The sequence below is a fragment of the Oryx dammah genome, unplaced genomic scaffold (assembly GCF_014754425.2).
Source record: "Oryx dammah isolate SB20612 unplaced genomic scaffold, SCBI_Odam_1.1 HiC_scaffold_21, whole genome shotgun sequence".
Taxonomy (NCBI): domain Eukaryota; kingdom Metazoa; phylum Chordata; class Mammalia; order Artiodactyla; family Bovidae; genus Oryx; species Oryx dammah.
Window position 1 is genome coordinate 10,258,804 of NW_024070205.1, and position 15,889 is coordinate 10,274,692.

Consider the following 15,889-nt stretch of genomic DNA (forward strand, 5'->3'; position numbering starts at 1 on the left):
TATATATATATATATATATATATATATATATATATATATATATATAAGCATTGTTCCATCATGTGAACAGCCCTGCCTGAACCACCCATCACCGCCTGCGAGCGGCAGGTGAGTGTGTCCAGTGTTCCTCAAGGAATGTGTCTTACCACTAGCCCTTGTCTACCTCGGGGTCACTTCTTGGGTGGCTTTACTTCTCCTCTGCTTCCCACAGTTGCAACCCCCGCAGTACCACGACCCTTGGGGAAACTCGGTCCTAAGTCCCAGGGACCCACGCCCCTGCCCCCGCGGGGGTCCCAGGACACGACAGCGATCGCATTTCGCGCGGCTGCCAGCCCCCTCCTCCTCTTCGCTCCCGCCCAGGAGCCTCCGGAGCCAATCAGAGCGCGGCGGATCCCCGGGTTGTGAGAGTCCCGCGCTCAGGCCCCGCCCCTCTTTGTTGCGGCGGCCAATGGACGCAGTCAGAACATCGGCGGCTGCCCGGGTGACTCGGTTATCTGTCACAGAATAACATTCGAGAATGGGACATGGAATGAGACGACGGCCGCAGCACCCCCAAACCCAGGCCCAGGCCCAGAAGCAGCCCCCGCCTTCCCCGCCGCCCGGAGAGGCTCCGCAGCCATGAGGCCGACTGTCCGGAGGTAAGGTTCCGGAGCTGCTGTGCGCCCTTTCCCGCGCCCCGCCTGCAGCCAGTCCCCCGCCCCGCCCGGGGTGCCCGGCGCTGGAACTCGGAGAAGGAGGCGGGTGGAGCCACTGCCCCTGCAGCCGGGGGCCGGGGGCCGCCCCTCGCGCGCCCGACTTCGGGAGGGCTTCCTGGAAGAAACGCGGCGGTTTTGCAAGCCGAGGCTACCGCTTGCGCCCTCGCGGCAGCCCCGGGCGCTCACGTGTCGACACGTTCTGGCTCAGCTCTCGGCCACATCTGGCGACCCAGGAACGTGTGGAGCCTTGCGAGGACCTCCGGTTCCTTCCCGCGGCGTGTCTTTCTTCTCCCTTCCCCGTCCACTCGGCAGCCTCCACGCTCCTTGTATTTCCCTCCCGTGGTTTAGGTGGCTGTGAAGCTTTGTGGCAATATCCAAGTCGCCTTGCTAGGTAATTGCAGGGCTGGACGCTGGTGTGCAATTCCCTGGTTGGGGGTGGGCTCTGTCCGCGAGCGGTGTAGAGCGGACAGTGAAGTGGGGATCCAGCAAAGCCCCACTGCCTTGGCCACGGCCCCCTGCGGGGTCCCTCTGGGTGTCCACTTACCCGTGTTGTGTGCTGTGTCTCACTGATTTCAGGCACGGCCCGTAAGCAGAGCTCCGGGCGCCGCTCCCACTTGGTGCGTCCTGCTGCAGCGAGAGGCATGGAGAAGGCCGCCCCCGCCGGGCGCTGATCCCCGCGCTGCGCCCGCGAGCACACGCCCCCTGCGCAGCCCTCCGCGTCCCCCGCCCCGGCCCCACCATGACCGGCTCCGCGGCCGACACTCACCGCCGCCCCCATCCCAAAGGCGCCAAAGGCACCCGGTCCCGGAGCAGCCACGCGCGCCCCGTGAGCCTAGCTACCAGCGGGGGCTCGGAGGAGGAGGACAAAGACGGCGGGGTGCTGTTTCACGTTAACAAGAGCGGCTTCCCCATCGACAGCCACACCTGGGAGCGCATGTGGCTGCACGTGGCCAAAGTGCACCCCAAGGGGGGAGAGATGGTGGGCGCCATCAGGAACGCCACCTTCTTGGCAAAGGTTAGTAGCTCCGAAGGAGGGGGTGGGCTGGGCAGGGATGGGACCATTTTACCTGTACGCAGCGTAGCAAATAGAGGCAATTTCCATTTTCCTGGTCCTGCTGCAAACTCCCTTCCCCGCCTAATTCTTCCCGCCAGCTCCCACTCCCTTTGCTTAGTGGAGATGTTTGTCTTGGATGTCTTAGCAATGGAAGAGAAAAGGAAGAGGGCTTACTGTCCTGGGACTGTGTGGTCGACTTGTGCCAAGGTTTCTTTGAATCTGGAGCCAAATTCTCTTATTTACTTACCCTGTGTACATCCTCCTTCAGCGAAAACTGAAGCCACCAGGTAGCACCAGTGATGCCAAGAATGCATAGACTCCCTAGGCATGGCGCCCCTTTCACCCTCTTTGGAGTCTCTTGGTCCTCCTCTGTGTTCCAGTCGAAAATGATGTATTAGACTGTGAATGAATTTACAACCAACCAGTCAGACTTCTCATCGTGAATCATTCCTAGACTTTCTGCCAATTTTTTTTTAAATGACAATGACTCTCACCTCTGAAACTTGCAAAAGAGTCAACCTTCTCTTTTCCCAGCTTATCTGGGCTCTGAGAAAAAAGAAAAAAGAGTTTTAACCATGACTTAAAAGGGACTTTCCAGTACACATGATGAATGAATCTCACAGGATAGAGAAAGAGACTCAGGAATGAAACTCTTTCTACTTTGGAGAGAAGCCAGTGAGCCAGATGAATTTGGTGGCCAAGGATAATGTTAATAAAATGGAGGGACATGTGCAGGGGTCTCTATGTGAAACATCAGAATGCAAACTCGAGGAGGAATGACGCAGAGCCTGGGGGCTGTAGCATGGCAGATGGTTTCCTGTGCACCCTGGGGACTCTGGTATGGCTGAGAAGATTCCTGGGCAGGTCTAGGAATGCCAGACCTGAGACCTGGAAAGCCATCTGGTCGAGTCCCCAACCTGGAGCATCTGGTTACTTGAGCCTCTGAGCCTGCAGGCCAGAAAGCTGTGTGTGCCCTTGGGGAAAGTGGCAGAGCCTGTCAGCTTCCTGTGGCAGTTGGTTACAATGTTTTATTATCCTGCTGGTCAAGGAGATCTTTCATTTTGCCCATAGAGAATCTTGCCTGCTTTCGTGTCAGCTGTAATTACCCTTGCAGAGTCCTCCTGGAGGACTCAGAACCTGAAAACAACTCTGGTACCGATGTACAGTTCTGACTTCAGAGTTGGTCCTTACTTAAGTGAGGCTTTCTCATTTAGCACCCTCAGCACCCACCCTGCTTCTAACTGTGACTTCATCCTTCTCCTGACATTGTGGGTGGTGATCCCCTTTTCTCTACAGGAATCAGAGAATGTCAGTGTTGGTAGAGATTAATCCCTGTCTCTCAGCAAAAACCCTCCCTTTTTCTGAAGACCTCTTGGGAATGGAGGGCTCGCTACCTCACAGGGCAGCTTCCAGGCCTGGCCAGATTTTGCTTACTGGGGAACTCTTAAACTGAACAGAAGTCGGTCCCCACCCTCTCACCCCCAGTTACGGGTCATCAACAGTTCTTCTGGTCAAGAAGCAAAGGGCAGCCCCCGTGGACTTCCTGTGCTACTCACAGCTTCCTTGAATGTTACGAGACGGTTCTCTTGGAGTGAGGGAAGGACTTGGAGTGAAAAGTCAAGCTACCGAATCCTAGTCCTGGTTGTGCTACCTCTAGCTTTGTGACCTAGATCACTCATTTAAAAATCTCCCGCCTTCGTTTTCTCATCTATGAAATGGGAGTAGATCAGGTAGGATGTAAAGTTCTTTCCAAGTCTCAAATCCTGTGGGGTTATGACCCGTTAATCTTCGGGTGTCCGGTGATCTGTGCGATACCAGAGGGGCACTGGACTGTTCTCCATCTTCCTTTAATCGTCTTTGTCCACAGGTAGTTCCTTTCATCTATTCTTTTTTATGTATCGTAGTTCCCAGATCAACTCACTTTCCTTGTCCTCTTTCTAGGACAATTGCTACCTTGTCATTAGTCAGTCCCGGAAAGCAAGCACAATATGAAACACAATATTCTGAATGTTGTCTGAGCAGCTTAGAACATACACCACTACTTCCGGACACCTGTACTTTGATACTTCCATTATTGTGGCTGAATTCTGGTTCTTAAAAAAGAGTGTTCTTTCTTTTCTTTTCTTTTTTTTTTTAAATATAGTGGCCGGCCGTATCATATTCTACTTTCACAGTAACACTAAGGTCATATGAGAGCTTCTGCCCAGCCAGGACAACCCCACCCTGAACGTGGGCATCAGCTTTTTGAACCTAAATAAAGAACTTCACTTTCCTCTCCTGTGTTGTATCATGATGCTTGCTTCTCCATCCTCAGCCCCATTGTAGCATCCCCTCTCTCCTGGTTCTGACATTCCCCAAACTCTGACCCTGCACAGGCCCTGGGATGGGAACAGCTCTTTTCTTTTTTAAAAATTTGTATTGGCATATAGTTGCTTAACAGTGTTGTGTTGTAAATCAGCTACATGTATACATATATCCCCTTTTCAGATTTCCTTCCCATTTAGGTCACCACAGAGCACTGAGCTGAGGGAATAGCTTCGAAAACTCCCATTTCCAGGAACCTCTGATTCCAAGGCTATACCTGCACTCAGCTCAGCAGAGTTTTTCCTCTGGGGCCAAGTCCTTTTCTCTTTTAATCAAATCAGTGTCTTGCTGAGGAATTTGTACAGAAGCGGGGGTAGGCGGAGTGGTGGTAGAAAAGTTGGGGAGTTTCAGGGAGATTAACCTTTTGGTGGGCTTCCCAGTTGGCTCAGCAGTAAATAACCCGCCTGCCAATGCAGGAGCTGTGGGTTCGATCCCTGAGTTGGGAAGATCCCCTGGGGAAGGAAATGGCAACATTCTCCAGTATTCTTGCCTGGGAAATCCCTTGACAGAGGAGCCTGGCAGGCTGCAAGTCCACGGGGTTGCAAGAGAGTCAGACACGACTTAGTGACTAAACAACAACAAACATTTTTTTTTTTTTGACAATTGAATATGGATTAAGAAAAGAAGTGAGCAGGGTAAAGTGTCAAAGACCTAAAAGGAGGACTGAAGGACACTTCCTTTGACCACAGGCATCCTGTTAGTTCCGTCCAGAGATCCAGGTGCCCCCACTGGGGAAGGGGGGACAGGTGTCACCTGCTCTGCAATCCTCCTTCTAAATGTGTGACCACAGGCCTCTCTCTGCCCTACTGGCTCTGAAGTTCCAGCTGACTAGGTGAAAGCCGGGGTTTTTTAGGGATAGTGCAAGAAAGCAGCACGTGTTCGTTGGCTGATAATCAAGGTTGGGAAGGAGAGGCAGAGAAGATGGCTGGCTCAGAAAAAATCAGCTGAGCCAACTAGGAGTCAGCGCCTCCTGCTTCTTGACTGCCTGGAGCCCGACTCTCCTGGGGCAGACAAGCAGATGGATTCAGCGGGAAACATCAAGCCGTTTCTTGCAGACGCCACGTTTTTGTAACTCATCCTCACGTTGATCCCAAATTGGGACATAATTCACATTTAGTGGACTGCGCTTGGCCTGAGTGAAGAAATGTGAGGGCTGTGGAGCCAGGCTTTGCTGCAGTCAGGCCTCCTCTCCCGCTGCCTGCTGGCACACACGGGCAGCTCACTTTTTCCCCTGTCCTGTGTTCCAAACCATCAGTTCCCCCTTCCTTCTCAGCCTGAGGATGTGACCCCTGACCTTCAACCAGTTACCATCAGCATATTTCTGGGGCCCAGCCTGGGCTCAGGAGTGATGTTCCGTGCTCCCCTCCAGCTTGCCAGAGAAGATTCTTCTGCCTGGAACCTGCACAGTGTAGGGTACATTGCCAGGGCAGGGATGGCAAAAGGCTGTGCTTTCTCTCTGTACTTTCTTGTCAAAGACTCCTGGTGCCCAGGGCTCTCGCTGCCTCCTGGCTCCTTTCCTGGCTCCCCTTTCTCGCCACATGGTGATGTATGGGGATGACACACACTGGTGTCTGTCCACATCCTTGCTCCTTGCATGCTTCTGATAGGTCATTGCATTTGGCAAGGATGGAGTGACAGAGAGCCTGTCCGCAAAAGCTGGCCTGTGGTCTGTTTCCTTTTTCTCTTGAACAACCTTCTTCCTGTCCACTCCCCTTCCCCCACCCCCTGACCATAGGCACAGTGCCTACGGTGGTAGGAGCTCTTAGAGGGGGTGGTTTAGATTTGTGCCCTCTAGATTCAGCCTTCTTCAGTTGGGATGTGGCTTGAGAAAGTTGGATGCAGTTGGCAGGAGGGACTTGACAGGGACAGGAGAAATCTAGGCTGAAGTCTCGGGTGAATCGGGGCAGGAAAATAACAGGAGAGACTCTCGGGACCCCAGTCAAGGAGGAGGAGAAAAAGGAGTGTTCCCTGGGCTTTTCGTGAAAAGGCTGTACCGGTTAATTTTCCCATCATGCCACAGGAGAGCATCCTACCAGGACTGGGTATCCACACTTCAGGATATCTCTCTTTATTGGAGAGGCACAAAATGACATTGTGCAGTAGCTTTAATTTTCCATTCTTAAATTGTGCACTGGCACAATTTGAAAAAATGTTTATTTACTATTTGCATTTCTTCTTTTGTGAACTGTCTTTTCATGGTCATTTTAAAAATTGTGGGAACATATAATTTACCATTTTAAGTGTACAGTTCATGTTGTACTTAGAATTAAGTACATGAATTACTCACATTACTTACATTAAGTTCACATATACTTACAATTAACTTCAAGAATGAAGGATATTAACTCATGTAATTCACATTGTTGTACAACCGTTACCACCTTGCGTCTACAGACGTTTTTCTTCCTCGACTAAAACTTTGTACCCATTAAACACTGAGTTCTTATTTTTCCCTCCCTCAGCCCCTGGCAACCACACTTCTATTACTACTTGTCTCTATGAGTTTGACAGCTATAGTAACCTCATATAAGAGATCATTCAGTATTTGTCCTTGGTGACTGGATTATTTCACTTAGCATCATGTCTTTGAAGTTCTGGCTTATATAGCAAGTGTCAGAACGTCCCTTCCTTTTAAGGCTACATAGTAATGTGTGGCCTGTATACTACACTGTGTTTACCCATTATCTGTGGATGGACACTTGGGTGTCCATCTGGGCCATTGTCTTTTTTTGAAAATATAAATGTGCCTGTTTTTATTGTAAGCTTACCTATATCACCTTCCTGACCATATACTTTAAAGAAACTATGTTTTTTAAATTTATTTTTTTTATTGAAGGATAATAGTTTTACAGAATCTCTTTCTTTTTAAAAATATTCACTTATTCATTTTGGCTGCACCAGGTCTTAACTGTGGCATGTGGGATCTTCAGTCTTTTGTTGGGGTCTGCTGGCTCTTTAGTTCTGGCATGTGATATCTAATTCCCTGACCAGGGATGGAACCCGGGCCCCCTGCCTTGGGAGCACAGAGTCTTAGCCACTGGACCCCCGGGGAAGTCCCTGGGGCCATTTTCTTTTCAGGAAAGCCCAGAGAGTTTTATTAACCTCTTCCAAGTGTGAACTCTTCATGAATTAAGGACATTAACGCATGGCTCCCATGTATCCACAGGGCCACATGGATGTTTTCATTCTCTTCCTTCAGGCTGAGAAGGCATCTCTGTGATGCTCCCGAGTTGAGCCTCCAGGGGCTCAAACTCTGCTGAATCTGTTTTCCAGTTCCTGAAAAGTGGACACCATTCAGACTCCTCACCCCCCATCTAGACCCCTGAAAACACACCGTTGATGAATAATGATAGCACAGCTAACACTTAAAGAGCCCCGTGCGGCGAGCCCCAAGTTGCCTGCTTTTTACATTAGGTCATATAATCCTCACCGCCAGCCTGGAAGGTCTGAAGTAGATGATATTCTTTCTTATTTTATCAAGAAGGACCTGGAGGCTTAGAGAGGTGGGGGCAGCTTGCCCAGGGTCCCCAGCAGTTAGGTGAGAAAGCAGGGACTCATAATTACCCTGCAAGGCGCCTGCCTGGTTTGCCGTCCGTCGGCCTGTGGGGGCGTGGGCGGCCGGAGGCTGACCCAGCCTGAGCCCCCCGCCAGCTGTCCCAGACGGCAGGGTGGGCTGCAGCCAGATGACCTCATCCCCTCGGCCGTCCCCAGCTGGGGTTTGGGGAATGTGGCCACGGCTCCTGCACTCGCTCTCAGCGGGGCTGAGGTAAGCGGGCAGCTGTTTTGAAAAGCCTTTGGGCGCCACTGGGCTTGCTATTCTGAGGACCAGCTGCCCCCTGACTCCCACCCCCGGCATCCGGCTCTTGCGGGCTCCGTCAGGCTTGGGGGAATTGAAATCACTTGGTGGTCGGCCCCGAAAGCTGACTCAGAACCAAGTGGCTCTGGCTTCCTCAGGGCTTTGGCCAAGGGATGTCCCTCTGGGGATCCCTCAGGTGGCCGGTGACTCTGTGGGGCGTTTTGCGGCCAGCTTTTCTACTGACTAGGTACCAACCCCGCTCTTCTGTGTCAATGGGTGCCCGTGGCTTCGTGAACTGTGGCATTGCCCTTTTTGGTGCCTGCCCCACCTCCCGCTTTGTACCTGGCCCAGAGCTCAGAACACGGGAGGTGCAAAAGAAATAGTCCGCGTCTCCCCTGCTTCCTCACTTCTGTATGAAAGCTCTGGCACTTTCTTACACAGAATTCTGGGTGTGGGTAGATCCGTGGATGTTACTGCAGAAAAAATCCCCCAAAACAGGGACAAGCTTCCCCGTGTTTGCTAGGGCGGAAACACAAGGACACACTTCGTATTTTGACCCCTGGGGGGTTGTGGGGAGGGCCATGTAAACAAATGTTCAGATGGGAACATTTTGCTCCCAAAAATGACTCTCCATGACAGGAATGTGATTAGAGTTGATATGTCGTAAGCAAAATGTTTGCAGAACAGCTGTGAGCGTGTGCACTGCAGTCTCACATTTTCTTTTCTCTCAAACACACACACACACACACACATTGCACCTTGGCTGTGAAATAGGATGTGTGGCTAGTTCTTTTTAAAATAAAAGCAATGGAAGGTGTAGAAGTTCGAAGAACCTCCAGCTTCAGGCCCAGAGGCCCTTGCGCCCTCCAGCTTGGATGTAGGGCCTGAGCCTGCAGAGCTGGGGGCAGAACCGGGGACCTTCGTGGGCCGTGTCTGGCTTTGGTGCCCACAGGCTGTCCAGCTCTGACCCCAAGTCTCTTCACCAGTGGCTTCCCCTCTATCAGCTAAGTCCCCAGGGTCTCCCTTTCCCTGTTTTCTTCGAGAGTGGAACTAATCTGACCTGCGGCCCCTTCTGCTCCTCCCTAAGCGACGCAGGCCTCCTCTCCCTCCTGCTGGAGCTGCCAGCCCACATGGGCTGGGGGGCCCTGTCCCAGCGTCTCCCCCCCAGAGAGGCCAAGGTTAGGAGGAAAGTAAAGGAGAACTGCCCCCTTTCTTCCCAGGAATGACTGGATTAGAAACACTTGCTTATTTTCACTCTTGGCCTGGTCGGCGGGGTGGCTCAGAGCTGAGTGCCGCCTCAGCTCTAAGTTCCTAAGAAGAGGCACTTAGCTCCCACTTCCCTGTCCTGGGTGCTTTTGCTCCCTTCTCTTCCCGGCGGAGGGTAAGACCTTCAGACACTCAGTGTTGACCTAGAGGCAGATTAGGAAGTGCAGGGGAGACTGGCCGCCAGGAGGGGTCAAACAGTAAGACGGCTCCTGAGTTGGAAGGGGTGCCCTTTCCTGGGAAGAGTTGAGACAAGAGGGGAGTCTTTACGAGTCCGCTCGGGGCTGGACCCAGGGAAGGGGCGCCACGGGCAGTGCAGGGGGTGGTGCGGAGGAGAAACGCTAGGTGCAGCGCCATGCTGCCTCCCTTCGGGGCACCATCATCTCGTATTCAGAGGTGCCCTGGAGAAGAACACAGGTTACCCCAGCCACACAGAAAAGTGTCGTTGTGCAATCGGAGTGTGAGGATTAATGGAGCACCTTGAAACGTCCCAGCCTGGGAGGGGAGGGCGGGAAACTATAGGGCATGGTCCTTGGCCTCAAGAAGAGCGGAGGCCCCTGTGGGGAGACAGGCTGTGTTCACGCAACACACAGAGAGCCGCAGGGAGCCCTTGCGACGACCCAGGGCGGGCTGCGTGCCAAGGGGACACAGAGGACGTCGGCAGGGGACCGACTGGTCTGGGGAGACCTTATCCTGGAGGCACCAGTTGAATGGGTGCCCGGGGCAGGGTGGCCAGCTGAGGTTGGGAGCAGCTCTGTGGTGGTCCTGACCCCTGGTCCACCCTGAGGCACTGGGCCCCACAGCATCTCCTTGATACGACCATCTCTACTTCTCTGCAGCCTTCAATACCCCAGGTTCCAAACTACAGGCTGTCAATGACGATCCCAGACTGGCTCCAGGCAATCCAGAACTACATGAAGACACTACAGTATCCTTCCGACCGGGGTCAGAGGAGAAGACCCAGCCAAGGGGATGGGCATGGTGATCGCAAGTCTGATGGCCTGTTTGCAGATGGTCAGCAAATGCGGTGTGAGGTTGATGAGGCCGGGGACGGAGGGACACCGTGATGTGAGAGTCTAGGAGTGACACTGTGATGCTCAGACCCTCTCCCTTTAAGCAGGGTGTGGGCCAGCCGGCATGGGGCAGCCAGGCAGTGGCGGGCAGTGCCCGCCCCTGCTCCTCTTTCTCTCTCCCTCCTCCCTCTCAGTCATCCTCGGCTCCTTCCATCTCTTCTGTGCCAGCTTCCTTTTCTCTCTTCCCTCTAGTCTTCTGCTTCCTTTTCTTGCCTCTCTCTTTTCGGCCTGATCCTGACCACACATCATCAGCAAGAAGCCCATCCGGTGCTGCTTTTCTCACCTGGTGCTCTTGCTCTGCTTTGCATGAGTGAGTGAGGCTCTAGGCTGGGGTCCCCTCCACTTTGCGTGAGTTTGAAGAAGAGCCAAGGAGCCTTGTGGTTCCCAGCTGGGTGCAGACCAGGCAGCCATGGCTCTCTTTTCTTCTCTGATCTAAGGAGTGTCTGCAGTCAGGATTAGATCACTTCTGAGCACCTGCGTGAGCTATGGTGTAAGAACCAAGGGGGCAGGGTGAGATGGTCCCCTTGCCGTGGCTGGTGCTTTATCCAGGATAGGGGTCAGACGGGAGCCGGGCTGAGAGCGATGTCAGTGAGCGGGAGGGGCTGTCTGCCCAAGTGAGTCAGGGAGCATCTTGGCTCAGCCCGCATCGGGCTCCCTGCTGCCATCCTGGCCCCCAGCACATGGTCCATGAGGTCAGGCCTCTGCTCACCTCTGTCCTTCCTCCCTAGAGACAGAGAGCTTAGCAGAGAGGATTTCATGGGGCACTGCACACATGTCCCACCTGCCCCGGAAGAGGCCTCCCTTCTCTGCTACGGGCAAGAAGCTTTTCCTGTGGACTTGTGTGTTTGCCCTGAAGGGAAGGGTGCTAGCAGATGAGAATGGCCCCTTGTTTGGGTTACCCCTCTCAGTCCCCTCACAGACTGTGAACTCCTTGCATGGTATTTTCCCAGTAGAATCCTAAAGTAATATTAGGGATAGAAGATAGCACCAGCCTCCAAGGCTCAGGCTGACAGCCCAAGCCCAGGGAAGGCTGTCTGATTCAGTGCTGATCACCGAACTGGGAGCTCGAGTGGGGAGCTCCATGTGGCCCAGACGCATAAACTCTTGCCAGAGTCAACCTGGAACCCCAAGAGCTGAGCCTTCCTGGATGTGACTGACTCCTCACAGAACATTCCAGAAGGTGATGGAAATTAGAACTTAGAATTGCCCACCCCACTTCTACTTGGGGCTTCCCTGACAGGTTCTAAAGAATCTGCCTGCGATGCAGGAGACACAGGACACTTGGATTTGATCCCTGAGTCGGGAAGGTCCCCCAGAGGAGTAAATGGCAACCCACTCCAGTATTCCTGCCTGGGAAATCCCATGGACAGAGGATGGTGGGCCACAGTCCTTAGGGTCACAAAGAGTCGGACACAACTGAGCCGCTAAGCAGGTCCCTTCTACTTAGGACACGGTCTTCACAAGGATCGTCTGGCTGGAGATTAAAGACGATAAGCCTGGGGAGAAATGCATTTTGGGGGCACGTTTGCATGTGCTTTACATATGGGAGAACTGCTCTTTCTCCCATAAACCCTGCAGCACACTCTCAGTCCTGAAGGATTTGCTTTTTCATTTTTCTCTTTGCTGACCCGTTGTGATGGTCGCTGACCTGGATTGGTGACTGCAGAGAGGGCCAGAGAAGCGAAAACACGCCCCATGCTGCCAGGACCAGGTTCCAGGTCACCTGGCCGTTGGAATGTCTTCTCTGTTCTACCCTCTGACCAGCCTTTTATTTCGCAGTTCCACGGGCCGTCCTAGTGCTTTGTCCTGGAGGCAAGGACTGGTGCTAGGGTATGGGGACTGCTTGGGACCAGCCCTGACTGTGCAGGTTCTCAGCTGGGGATGCAAAAGGGTGAATCCTGCCTTCCCTTCTGTCAGCCTCACAGCCTTGGCCAACAGGAGTGCTGGCCTCGCATAGGATTCTGGGAAGTGAAGTCTCCAGTCCTGAGCTCTGTTGTGTGGGGTGCAGCCTTCTGAGGGTGAGGGTGAGGTCTCTCTCTCTCTGAAGTCAGCTGTTTACTGGAAGTTCTCCTCCCCAGCCCACTTTCAGGGCTGATAACTGTAAGGGACTGAGAAAGGATGGTCAGGTAATTTTTTCTTAATTATTATTTTATTATAGGTTTGTCTCACTCTATGCACTAGATGTATAAACTAGCTATAAACTCGGGGGGAAATCTGGGCATTTAAATAGAACTTTTGCCAATTGCATTCTACTTTTACACTCTTCCCTGGGGGCTAAAGAAAGGTAAAGAAAGTGAAAAAGTGAAAGTCGCTCAGTCATGTCGACCCCATGAACTTTATAGTCCATGGGATTCTCCAGGCCAGAATGCTGGAGATCCCTTCTCCAGGGGATCTTCCCAACCCAGGGATCAAACCTGGGTCTCCTCCTGGGTCTCCTGCAGGAGAATGAACCACCATCTGAACCACCAGGGAAGCCCAGAAGGTAAAGAATCTGCCCGCAATGCAGGAGACCCAGGTTGATCCCTGGGTCGAGAAGATCCCCTGGAGAAGGGAACAGCAACCGGCTCCAGTATTCTGGCCTGGAGAATCCCATGGACAGAGGAGTCTGGCAGGTTACAGTCCATGGGGTCGCAAAGAGCTGGACACGGCTAAGCGACTAACACTTTAAATATACCAGGAATCTCACTGAATGAAATCTTTGGTAAAGTGAAAAACCATTTCACAATGAGACTGTGGAGCCCTTTATCTTCCTGTTACCTCCAGGATTTTGTATATTGTGTTTTTAAAAGCTGAGCGGGCCTTTATTGTTACGGATTATTCTTATGGCTCATGCTGGTAATTTCCCAACAGCTGAGCCTCTTAAAATCATCCCCTGGCACCCCCCCCAAACCTCCAAGCCATCAGTCCCAGATGGGGTGACTGAATAACATCCAGGGCCTGAAATCCGAATCGCCGGAGGTGGAGCCCAGAACCTGCTTATCACAGACTCTCCAGGAGGTTGTTAAACGCGCTCGGCTCCTAGGGGCCAAGCGTGTGTTTGCCAAGACAGGAATCCCAGCCCTTCTTGGGAGGGTGTGGAATGGCTTGAGGTGATCATTGCCTCCCTCTGCAGCTGCCTGTACCATTGTAAGGGCACGCATCTAACCTCATACTCCACTCCTGGGCTACAGGTTCAGGCTTCATTGGTACCTTCCCAATACGCACTTTTTTCTGTAGGATTTTGTTGAAGGCAGAAAAGAAAAAAAAAAGAAACAGAAAGTAACTTTTCTTTAGGTTCAGAAAAAATCAAGATCCAGTGTCAAGAAAGCCTTCTATCAGAGAATTTCCTGTCCCCTTCAGAATGAGCTGATGTGGGCTTTCAGGTCTCTGAAACCTTGTGGGCAACCAGCTAAACCCCTGTCGGGTAATGGTGTCAGTCTCCTCAGATTTAATAATCCATGCCAAGTGTCAGTCAGACGGGACATGGAAGAGATGTCTCCCCAGTAAACTCTGCTGCAGTCAGTATGCTCTTGAGAAATTCTACTGCCTTCCATGCATCACCCTTCCATCCTTCCGTCCATCCAGCCAGCCATCAACCTACCCTTCTGTCTGCAGCCAGCCAGCCAACCTTTCATTCACCCATCCACCTATCCTGTCTTCTGGTTTTTAGTATTTATTTTATGATTTATTTGGCTGTGCCTGGTCTTAGTTTTGGCCACAGGATCTTTGGCTGTGGCATGTTGGATCAAAGAATATCCAGGGAAGTCCCACCTAACCACTCTTCTGTCCACCCCATGCTTCTTTCCTTCCTTGCGTCCACCCACTTATCCATCCATCCATCCATCCACCCAGCCATTCACTTATCCCTCATATTTAATAATTTTTGCTAACTGGAATATGTTGGACTTGTGCCATGCTTTAGGGTGATACAAAGATGGCAGAGAAACAGTCCCAGCTCTCAAAGAGATTGTAGTTTAGTAGGTGAATTAAGATATGTGGTCAACAAAACAAAATACAGAGCATATTGAAAAGAGCTAGTCTGAAGTTCCAGGGTGCTTTGGGGCCTCCAGGGCAGGGCAGTGAGGAGGAAGATGCTGTTGGTGATATTCTGGCTACTGGACACCTAGAAAGCCCCGACTCCCTCATCCCTTTGAGAAATCAAGCATAGCTTCTTCTGTTGGATTACTGGGGCCTTTGGAGTTTTCTGTCACTTTCCCTTTACATACTTTACACAGATACAATCATACAGGGACCCAGTTCTTTGAAATTAGGAAGATGAGACCGCTGAGTGGGTAAGTGGTACATGGTCTATGGACCAGGAGACTGTGCTTCTGTCTAAGAGCTGTCATCTTTCTCTCCCACTCTTGGTCCTTTATCCCAGTGCTCAAACATTCTGGTCCATAAGGGGTGAGGGTGGGGCTGCCCCAGGACCAGGGTGGAGGTGAGACTGAGGTCTGAGCTACTCTGGACAGCCAAGCTCAGTGGTGGAGACTAACTCAGGAATGGGGGAGGCGTTTGAAATTTGTTTTATGTGGCCTTTTTCACTTGTTCCCTTGTAACATCCCTTGTCCTGGGTTAGTGGGAGGGTACTGTGGGTTAGGGGCACTAACCTCACAAAGGGTTTCCCAGGTGGCGCTGGTGGTAGAGAACCCGCTTACCAATGCAGGAGACCTGGGTTTGATCCCTGGTTTGGGAAGATCTGAAAGAGGGCATGGCAACCCACTCCAGTATTCTTGCCTGGAGAATCCGCATGGACAGAGAGAGGAGCCTGGTGGGTTACAGTCCACGGGATCGCAAAGAGTCGAACATGACTGAAGTGACTTAGCATGCATGCATGCAACCTCCCAGAACTACCTCTTGGAGAGAGGAGTGGAGAATTTCGGAATTTTGGCTCTGCCAAGTACTTTGCCAGCCTCCTGCAAGGCCAGTTCTCCCCTTTTCCTCCGTATTCCTGCATGCTGGGCCTAGCGTGGAGACTTGTGGGTTGACACACAGACCAACTGCATAATTAAAGGAACCTGAGATCCTTCCTTGTGCTCTACCCTACAGGTTAATGGAAACAGCTAAAGAAATGACTCGGGAGTCCCTGCCTATCAAATGCCTTGAAGCTGTCATCCTGGGCATGTATCCTTTAAGGAATGTGAGTTTAAATGTGCTCTGTAGACGGTAGCATCACTCTGGGCTGGTTGTGCCTTTCGCATCCTAGGTCCTCAGAGATGATGCTGGTCATCTGCGTGGAGGAAATTGTCAAGTTCCGCTGGTGTTTCTCTTGAACTTTCACCATCTGGACTTGAACCAAATCAGAGCTCAGCTGCTCGGCCATCTTCAGTGTAACCTGTGAGCTGAAGCCTGCTTCGAGGCTGGCTCCCAGGCCAGACGGCATTCATCACGAGGAGAAGTCTAGCTTCGGGGGGACTAGCAAGAGCGGTGTGTCATTATTTTTTTTGCATTTACCTGGCATTGCAACAGGAAGGACACGCCCATGGGATCACTGAAACCTGTCTGCAGGAAGAACTAGTGGACTGTGGAGGGGCAGGCCATGTAATGTAGTGTCCTGTCCCTACAGGACACAAGGCTGAATCCAGGGTCTGGACTCTTCACACTTTCCATTCCGTTTTCCACTAGGTGCCTGGCTCCTCAGCCTGAGAGGAAATACAGTCCAGAA

At 52.1% G+C, this 15,889-nt stretch overlaps 1 protein-coding gene across 2 annotated transcripts in view; it reads left to right on the forward strand.

Moving 5' to 3' along the window:
- Positions 1 to 435: 435 nt before the first annotated feature.
- The window catches only part of VASH2 (vasohibin 2), a 42,792-nt gene continuing 27,338 nt past the window's right edge, over positions 436 to 15,889 (forward strand). Inside the window, exons 1-5 of one of the 2 annotated variants that reach the window (XM_040263155.1) lie at positions 436 to 638; positions 1,272 to 1,710; positions 10,012 to 10,100; positions 14,460 to 14,516; positions 15,274 to 15,348. In XM_040263155.1, coding sequence (XP_040119089.1) covers positions 1,435 to 1,710; positions 10,012 to 10,100; positions 14,460 to 14,516; positions 15,274 to 15,348 — 497 coding nt within the window. In that variant the 5' untranslated portion in view covers positions 436 to 638; positions 1,272 to 1,434. Of the gene's footprint in view, positions 639 to 787; positions 1,044 to 1,271; positions 1,711 to 10,011; positions 10,101 to 14,459; positions 14,517 to 15,273; positions 15,349 to 15,889 lie in introns of those variants that run through there. The other variant, XM_040263156.1, reaches the window with a different exon arrangement.